At 40.1% G+C, this 10197-nt stretch overlaps 1 protein-coding gene across 1 annotated transcript in view; it reads right to left on the bottom strand.

Annotated features, from left to right (window-relative positions):
* The window catches only part of Abcb5 (ATP binding cassette subfamily B member 5), an 88080-nt gene extending 78420 nt beyond the window's left edge, over positions 1 to 9660 (bottom strand). Inside the window, exons 1-3 of the mRNA XM_028773202.1 lie at positions 9600 to 9660; positions 8535 to 8608; positions 2719 to 2776 (exon numbers count right to left, since the gene is read on the bottom strand). Of these exons, the coding sequence (XP_028629035.1) occupies positions 2719 to 2776; positions 8535 to 8587 (111 nt within the window). The 5' untranslated portion in view covers positions 8588 to 8608; positions 9600 to 9660. The remainder of the gene's footprint in view (positions 1 to 2718; positions 2777 to 8534; positions 8609 to 9599) is intronic.
* Between the last annotated feature and the right edge of the window lie 537 nt (positions 9661 to 10197).

The following is a 10197-nucleotide window of genomic DNA, read 5'->3' as shown; positions in this document are numbered from 1 at the left end:
ATACATACATACATACATACATACATACATACATACATACATACATAAGCTTCTACAGTAGTGGGTGTCCATATGATGTTTTAAAAACTTTTTAGAGTTAATTATCCCTTATATTTTTTCCTAATATTTTCTCATCTACCCTGCCCTATCACACACCACCCCCAACCCTACTCAATGCTTTTTTTTGTTTTGTTTTGTTTTTGTTTTTTTGAGACAGGGTTTCTCTGTGTAGTTCTGGCTGTCCTGGAACTCACTCTGTAGACCAGGCTGGCCTCGAACTCAGAAATCTGCCTGTCTCTGCCTCCCAAGTGCTGGGATTAAAAGTGTGTGCCACCACCACCCGGCATACTCAATACTTTTTGCTCCATTGAAAGCTCCACTTCTGGCTAGCATTCACAGTGTTAGAAGGTTCTATTTCAGCTACTGGGGAGAAAAGTAATCAACAATCTTACCCAACTGTAAACTCTGTGAGTTACAATAACGGTCTTGGCAAGATATGTCTGATAGTACAATAGTGGTATGAACATCATGGACATAAACAGCCACTTCCTGATTGGATTTAAGGCCTGTTCTACAACACATAACTCATGCATGGTACAGTCAACTGGGAAAAATCCAATGGTTTGGTTTGTTGCAGACTTTAAGGCAGAGCCTAATTCTATAACTCTGCTCTATGGGCATAGTATTATACTGTCCTCCTGTAGCAAGAAATTTTCCCTACAAGTTGGGAGGAGCTAAGGTGGGAGGAGTAAGGAGAGGAAGAGGAGAAGGAGGAGGAGTGAGGCAAGGGAGAGACAGAGATATAGGAAGATGGAGAATCATGCTTGGACCAAGAGCAGTCCTGGGTAGTAACTTAGATCTAGGTTAGTCAATTGGTTAACACTTCTAATTATGTGAGCATCTTGTTAATTGAGCACTACCAAACATATAAAGCCTTTGGTTAATCATTAAGCATTAGAGTCTCATTTTATATTGGGTACCATGTGGATGGCGGGATGGTCTGGCCTCAGCCCAACCTTGTGGAGACAGCGTGGAAGATTTACAGAGCCATCTCCCACACTGATATCTCATGGGTGGCAGGGCCGATGTTTCTGGGTGGCCGTTCCTAGCGGTGGCGCGCTTGTGGCCTCTGGCTGTGGACCATGATGGACCATGACAGCAGAGGTAAACAGAGCCACCTGCTTAGATAGTAGGCCCAAGAAAACGCCATATTATATATCTACTGCATCATCTCCCAAGTTCTATATTTATATTCATTTATTAGTGCATTTCTCAACTGTCATCAGAGAAACTTCTTTTTAAAGTAGATGGTAATTAAGACAGCAACATACCACTGGTAAATATGCTGAGAATAAGAGTCTGGAATGTTTGGGTCTAAGTGGGACTCCTATATCATAAGGTATCCTCTTTCCAAGGCTCAGGGATCATGGTAGAAGAGGAAGCAGAAAGGTTGTAAAAGATCTGGTGTTAAATATCCAGAGGGCATGGATGAGTGGACTAAAGCAGTATTTTATACACATGACAAGGCTATGGCACAGATGGACTTTCAGTGATTTGGACTGCATGCACAAGACCTGCACAAGAATAAACTAGACAAAATCCCAGCACAGAGTTAGGAGAGGTCCATGAAATCCCTCCCCTAGCTCAGGAGCCATTGATAATTGATGGTTTCCTGGAATGGGAGAGTTAGTTTTCTTCAAGCATGATGTTCCTGGATGATGAATGCTCCAATAGATGGTCCTATATCCATGCACATATTGGCAGCACTAAGAGAACTCAGTGGATTTTTTATAAAAGGACATATGAGGGAGAGGGGAGGGAGCAGTGATGGGATAGGGAAAAAAATTGAAAGAGAAGGCATTGGTGGAATTGATCAAAATTCATTATATGCATCTATAAACTTCTGAAAGAATAAAAATATCATTAAAAAGGCTACTTGAGAAAAGAAATTTGATACTAATGACATAAATTAATGCTTATATATTGGAACTTTTCCAAGGGTAAACCTAGCAAAAGTCGTGTATAACTGTCCATGCTGTTGAACACTCTCAGGTAGCATTTATGCCCATCACATCTGGAACTTTATGCTGCTGAAAGCTGATATCATTATGCAGAGACTGCACATTTTTCTTATCATTTACTGTGGAGCTTTGAGATTCTTTTATTTTGTCATTTTGGAAAGTCACTGTGGTGGTTTAAATAATAACACCCATAGACTCATATATTTGAATGCTTAGTTACAAGGGAGTAGAGCTGCTTAAAAGGATTGAAGGATTAGGAAGTGTGGTCTTGTTGGAGGAAGTGTATCACTGGGGGGTGGGCCTTGAGGTTTCAAAAGCCCACATGATGCCCAGTATCTATTCCTTTTTTCTTTCTGTGGATCAGGATGTAGCTCTGAACTACTTCTCCAGCACTACACCTACCTGCCACTATGATCCCTGCTGTCATGCTCCCAGCCAAGACAATGGACTGACCCTCTGAAACTTATAAGCAAGTCCCAGTTAAATGCTTTCTTTTAGAAGAGTTGCCTTGGTCATGGTGTCTCTTCACTGCAGTAGAACACCGACTGTGGTAGACACTATGATGAATCCTTTTCTATTTCTTTTTTTTTTTCACATAGAGGATGTAAACTACCCAATAAATGACAACATTCCATGTGCTACTGCCAATTTCTATAATTTTCTAATGCACACACTTGTGTATCATGGTTTTACTTACTATCTCAATAGGCCCAACAGCTTGATCTCCTGCTTTAGGCAGTTGTTCTTGCAGAGGTCTAAAAAATAAATACGAAGATAGAAAAAGTACAATGTGAACAGGATTTGTATAATTTTTCCAATTAACGTTTTGCCAAAGCGTGCCAAAGAAATACTACCTTTGGCAGCAAGTTCGTACAAATTAGTAAATGTGAAAAGCAGATTTAATGACAGGAAGTACAAACTTTTGAAGTTGCCAGTGGCTGTCAGTATAGAAGTGAATACATACATCTGGAGGGAAAATGGTTAAATTGTGTTAGAATATACAGAGCAGAGGCCATCTTCATAACCACTCTGAGACAATGAGGCCACTTAATACATCTTTCATGCCATCCATAGAACTCTTTTCATCACAATACCGATTCCCTGTGCCTATTGAACACCTCTCTTTGTCCTATTTCCCCAGCCACCCCTCTGATTCTTCTGTGAACCTGATAACTGAGTGACTCAGCTGAGTGAAATCATACAGTACTTCCCCTTTTGTGATTGGCATAATATCTTCAAGGCTCATCTTGGAATCACTCACTTAGCAAGATAGTTTCCTTCATGTTTCAGAGTCCCTCTCCACTATTTAAGGTGGATTGCTACTCTCACTGTATTCCATGTCCTCCACTATTTAAGGCGGATTGCTATTCTCACTGGACTGCATGTCCTCCTCACATCAGTCAGCACATGCTAGAATCTCTTCTACGCTTTGGCAATTGCTACCAATGCGTCTTTGATTATGAATGTACACTCTGCTTTCAATCTTTTTGGACATAGACCCAGAAATAGAGGGTCTAAAGAATACACCAATTACGGTTTTAAATTATATTTAAAAGGTTTTATTTCAGTGTGTGTATGTGTGTGCTTGCCATAACACATGAATGGAGGGGTAGAGGAACTTTTGGGATTTCTTTCCTTGCAAAGTGGGGATCAGGAATTGAAATGAGGGCATCAGTCTTGACCGCAAGCAGTTTTACCCATTGAACCACCTCACTAGCCCTGTTTTTAAATTTTCAAAGAAGGCTGCACAGTTTCCAGGACTTTCCTACCACAGTACACGAGGGATCTGCTGCTTCACACCTACACCAGCACCTGTTCTTGTGTCCTTAGGACAGCAGCATCCTACCAAGCATGAATTAAAAAACAAACAAACAGTCTCCTCTAACAAGAATGCTGAAGAACAGCTGTGATCTTTACAGGAACTGAATTCTATCAGGTGCATTGCATGGGATGCTCTGAATTTTGTTGTCCCTTTGAAAATTAGCTCACATTTCAAGGACACTCAAGTGCATCATGTGACTTTTGTACATTGAGTTTGTATCAAGCATGCACAATTCTGAAACACTTAATACATTAAAGACAAGAAGTAAAAGGTGTAACTTATGGCAAACTTGCCCTTCCTTGTCTTTTCTCCAGTTTTGGAGCGTGCTACTTTTGTCACCATGATCAAGTCCTTTCTGTGTCTCTTCTCCTGCCTCAGGTTAATAGTTAATTTATGTACTGGCTGGTGTCTAGGAGGAGGCATAGACTGAAAAAACCAAACCAAACAAAAACAAACCAACAAATAAACAAAAACCACAGTGCTTTGAAACTGTAAACCCCTTTTCTATGGCCAACCTCAGCTTTTCTCACTTGATAAATTTCATTTGAGGGAGAACATTTCCTTGCTCACAAGCTTTACAAGGTTTGCATTGGTTTCCTCCCTATTAGAAACAAGAGAGGAGCCACAGACTGGCTTCCAGTCAGAGGCCAGGCTGCCAATGTGCAAGTGCTTAGTCTGGGTGCTCAGGTACATCAAGGTTGTCTGAGTCTCTGCTCACAGGCCTTGTGTGTTGCTTCTGCTGGGAAGCAACCCGAGGTAAGTTAGTCATTCAGTAATTAAGTTATATGGCCCAAAGCACCCACATTTCTGTTCCTAGTGCAAACTGAGCATTGTCCACCTCTTCAGAATCTTGTCAGGATTTTTAGAACAGAGCTAACCCTCATATTCCTGGAATCCAGCTTTTCAAAACCATTCAATCTAGCCTTTAGTTCTCGCCACTGGCTGATTTCTAGCATCGTCCTTTAGTCTTGTCTCTTCTAAGGTAAGTCAGCTGTGTAGCTTCTCAGTCCCACCAAGTAACCAGCAAAATTAGCCACCTCCTCACTTCAGTTTTTCCGAGGTGTTCTTTACTCCCTCTGTGGTTTACGACTGTAGTAAACTAACAAGGTCAGTAGTGCCATGACCATTTCATAGAAGAGTAAATTGATCCGAAGTGAACAGTCTTAGTTTACACAGCTAGGGATTGACCTTGGATGTAATCTAAATCTTGAATTTTCATCTCCAAAGGCATTAGGATGCTGATAAATATGAGCTGACGATTCGGCTTATTTGGTCCACAGGTGACGGTTAAATGTACAAACGAAATCTAAAATAGACTTGTCTCCTCATTGCTCCCTTATGTTGCCATCAATGGTATAGAAATCAGAGAAGGAATGTTCAGTTTATAAGAAAACAGCTCAACAATATGGGGAAATAACAACCACATCAAACGATTAGAGGCATATGCCCGTTCAGGTGTGGGACGCAACTCTTGACTTTCAAAGTGTCCCCAATACTTATTTTAAAAATTTTAATAATAGCCACAAATTCAGCCATGTGAAAAATAGTACAGGGATGTCAAAAATCGGCAAATAAGGCCAGGCATGGCCACGCATGTCTCTAATCCCACATTCAGGAGGCAGAGACAGCAGGTATCTCTGAATTCCAGGCCAACCTAGTCTACACAGTTAATTCCAGGACAGCCCAAAGCTACACAGAGAGACCCTGTGTTAGTAGTCTGTTAAACTCCACCTCCACAGTCACCTGGCAATAGCCAGGTATGCTCCTCCCCACAGTTACCTGGCAACAGCCAGGTAGCCCTGCCCACTATAAAAGGGGCTGCTTGGCCCCTCCTCTCTCTCTTGTTCCCCTCGACTTAGCGCCTGCAGGTTGCCGTCTCCCTGCCCCACTTCCCTTCCCCTTCTCTCCATGTGGTCATGGCTGGCCTCCACTCCTCTACCTCTCCGCTCTCCCTCCTATCTCCTGAATATACCTCCCCTCGTGGAACCCTCTGGTCTGCTGTGATCTGTTACAAGCTGCGCGTGAAAACCTTTTACCCTGTCTCAAAAATCAAAACAAAAGACAAAACAACAACGAAAATGCAAACAACTGGGCTGGAGAGATTAATTAGTGATTTGGAGCATGCACCATCCCTCCAGCGTATCACAGACCTGGTCCCAGCACCCACACAGGGCTGCTCCAGTTTCAAGGGATCTGACCCCTCCGGCCTCCACAGGGCATCTGCACACACACAGACACACTCATACACATAACTGAAAATAAAAAGATGAATATAAACCCCACTAAAATAAAATAACCAAATGATCCAGTAATTCCACTACAATTATGCCTTGGAAGGAATAAGGTCAATGTGCTGAAGAGTTGTTCTCTGCGCATCCATGTTTAGTGCAGGAGTATTCATACTGCCAAAACCTGAAAGGCCCATCAGCAGATGGATACAGAAGAAATATTGATACGTAACAAATATGGATACATGATAAGTATGGATACATAGCAAGTATGGATACATAACAAATATTGATAGGTAACAAATATGGGTACATAATAAATATTTGGCATGGATACACAGTGTTAGTATTTTGTCTAAGCTCCACCCCATAGTTACCTGGCAAAAGCCAGATATGCCTGACTCACTATAAAAGGGGCTGCTTGCCCCCTCTGCCTTCTCTTGCTCTCTTGCCTTCTTGCTCTCGCTCTGTCCTCTCACCCCTTCCCCCTCTCTCCCATTCCCTACATCTCTTTCCATGTGCTCATGGCTGGCCTCTACTTCTCTACTCCTCTACTCTCTCTCTGCCTTTCTCTGTCCCTACTACCCTCTCACCTCCCATCCACATGCCCTGAACAAACTATTCTGTGCTATACCGTGTGGCTCTGAGGGTGAAGGGATACCTCAGCATGGGCCTATGGAGGCACCCCCACACCTGACTGCACCTCCACCAAACATATTTCTTCTCTCCCTGAGAGAGGGGGAAGGGCGAGAGGACAGAGCGAGAGCAAGAAGGCAAGAGAGCAAGAGAAGGCAGAGGAGGCAAGCAGCCCCTTTTATAGTGAGTCAGGCATACCTGGCTATTGCCAGGTAACTATGGGGCGGAGCTTAGACAAAATGCTAACACACAGCACAGTAATATTCCCTTAAGCTTATTTGTATTTTAAAGATTCATGTATTTTTGTTTTATATGTATGTGTGTCTTGTATGCATACATGTATGTGTATCACGTGTGGTGGCTGGTACCCACAGAGGTCAGACGAGCACATCAAGATTCCCTGGTTATGAATCATCAGGTGGGAAACCAAACCTGGGTTCTTTGTAAGAACAATTTATGCTTTTAACTGCTAAACCATTATTTTCATCCCTTATTTTTTACAAAAAATAATTTAAAATTTTAATTTTTAAGTCTCTCTCTCTCTCTCTCTCTCTCTCTCTCTCTCTGTATGTACATATATGTGCAGGTGCTCATGGAGGTAAGAAGAGAGTGTTGGATCCCCTGGATCTGGGGTTATAGGCAGTTGTGAGCAACCATCTGTGGATGCTGGAAACCCAACTTGGATCCCCTGAAAGAGCAGTGCACACTAAATTATTTCTCTATCTTCTTCCTCCCTCCCTTCCTCTCTTCCTCCCTTCCTTTCTCTCTCTCTCTCTCTCTCTCTCTCTCTCTCTCTGTCTCTCTCTTTCTCTCCCTCTCTCTCTCTCTCCTTCCTTTCTTCCTTCCTTTCTCTCTTTCTTCCTTCCTGTCTTCCTTCCTTGTTTTCTTTCTCTCTCTCTTTCTCTCTCTCTCTCTCTTTCTTTCTTTCTTTCTTTCTTTCTTTCTTTCTTTCTTTCTTTCTTTCTTTCTTTCAATAGTGGCTCACTATGTAGTCTAGTCTGGCTTTCAGATCCTCCTATATCAGCCTTCCTAGTATTAGGAATATGATGCATCTCATCCCTCTCAGCATTTAAGAAAAAGAATTATATGTGAAAACACGTAAGAATCTAGAGCACTACACCAACTAAAAAGACACAGAAAGACAAATATTGTATGATCTTATTTTTATGTGAAATACAAGTTACACTCACAGTCACAATTGTGATTCTGAGTATTATAGGCTGAGTAGGGCAGGTTGAATGCTGAATGCTTGAAAACTGTTAAAATGGTGGGAGATCCTTTTCTGGATATTTCCTCTTAATAAACCATGTGGGCTAGAGAGTTGCTTTCTAGCATTACAGAATGTGTATGCAAATATAGCCTGTGGTTAAATAGCAAAAGTGGAAATAGGATTTATTTAAAACTCTATTTTGTATCTCTACGCAAACGTATTTCTACACCCAGGGTGTAGAAAACAGTATACTGTACATAGGCACAAAGACATCTATTTAGTGAAAATACACGTACCATATGGAACCAAGGGTCTATCAATGTGAAATGAAATTATGCAGCCACCTTTCCTTTACTCTATATAGTGCCACAAGAAATTCAAAAGAGGTGATATATGAATTCCTAACTCAACAATTTCTGTAGCAATTACCTGTCCTGGAACCAATGTGGAAGCAATTGTAATAACAATTGTATTAATGGTAATAACAATTAAAGAACAGCTAAATACAAACATTGTTACTTTTGAAAACGAAAACTTTTTTTTTGGTTACAGCTGTGAAAGGGATAATGTATGTTTGAAATCTCAGGAAAAAAATGTAGAATTTAGTGGAAGCTTACCCATATCTCTGATTATTTTCTTGTAACCCGTTGGCTCTTTCAGAATGTGCCATATTATTTATAGTTTAATTCTCCTGAAATAAAACAATAATAACAATATAGCATGAGTAAATGAAATTTTCACTTCATTGGCATACAACACCATGCTACATTTTTAAATAGTTTTCCACAGAAGGTGCTCAAAATGCACCCTGACTTCATTTCCTTGCATGTCAAGCTTCTGCTTAGATAGTTGATCTTGTTCATATTTTGTTATTGAATTTGTGACTCCTTCACCTCATTCTTAGCTGAGAGTTGGAGTTAACTGTAATTTTAGAATTGGAATCTAAAGTGGAAAATGTACTGTTTGTCCAGATACTAAAGTTCATTCCCACTTTGACCCTGATTTGACATTAACAGGGGAAACCTTGAAGCTACCTGATTCTTAGGACTTTCTATAAAATGTAGAATATTATTTTTTGATATCTAGCATTCTAAGAGGGTAGTTTTCTGTTTCACCAACTATCAAGTTAGATACTCCTCCATAAGTAGATTTTTAGTACTAAAACTTAGAATATTTTGGAAACCTATTTGTCATTAGAGCTGTATTAAGCACAACACATCCTGAGCTGTATTAAGCACAACAACACATCCTTCCTTTGAGTTATACTTGTCGTTAGCCCATCATTGTGTGCATAAGTTATTATTTCACTGCTGATGAAATATGCCCATGATCAGACTCATTTGTTAAGGCATATCGCCCTGTGCTGAGATGATTCTAAAGATACGGGTGTAACTTGTAGAGTAGAATTACTAATTAATTAAATAGTACCAAAGAATATGGCTGTGCTAATATGCTTTCAGATAATGACATTACTAATGAATTATTGTGTCCCAATAGTGAGTATGATAGATACTGACACTTTCCACAGCAACTTTATAGTATCTCTAATTTAATATGTACATAAGAAAAGCGATAAAATAAGAAAGTCATGAAAGTTGGTAAATATCATTCACATATTATAAAACTAACAATTATATAATACAAGCTACACATTTATAACATAAAGTTGTATTAAACCTCACCTCAGTAAGAATGTGATCTGTTGTCCATGCACACAAGACTCATGTGTGGCTTTTCTCCTCATCAAATAACTTTCCTTTAATGTTGGTGCTTAGCCAACCTTGTGTTCTGCTCAGACAGCTGTACTATCTGATATAATCAGTGATGAAGTCCCATGTATAAAGCACATGGTGTTCCTCCTATGATGTTGCTGTTGGAAATAATGAGAGCAAAGAAAATCCAATGAGCAGAATAAATACTCTTTGAAAACAGTCTGCAATGATTGCACACATAGTTTCTGTTGTTTAGTTCCAGTCTTTTAAAATATCTGAATAAAATAAAATTACTTAGTACATCAGCAGTGCACTGACAGAATATGCAACAGCCTACATGAGGCTCTGATCGTACTGTTTCATTCTGCTCCCTAGGATGTCCTTCTGTGTTTACTGTCTATTAATATCTGTGTTATAGACAACATTTGGTTCACCTTACAAATACATTATCTTGATATATTATATGTCTTGCTAATTCATTTACAAATGACTTTCAAAATATTGAGCTTATATAAGAACTAACTATTAGTTACAAGAATCTAAAAGACATTTCTTTTCCTGAGGAGCT

Source organism: Grammomys surdaster, unplaced genomic scaffold (genome assembly GCF_004785775.1).
Source record: "Grammomys surdaster isolate TR1022 unplaced genomic scaffold, NIH_TR_1.0 223, whole genome shotgun sequence".
Classification (NCBI taxonomy): domain Eukaryota; kingdom Metazoa; phylum Chordata; class Mammalia; order Rodentia; family Muridae; genus Grammomys; species Grammomys surdaster.
This window is presented reverse-complemented; position numbering and strand designations above follow the sequence as displayed.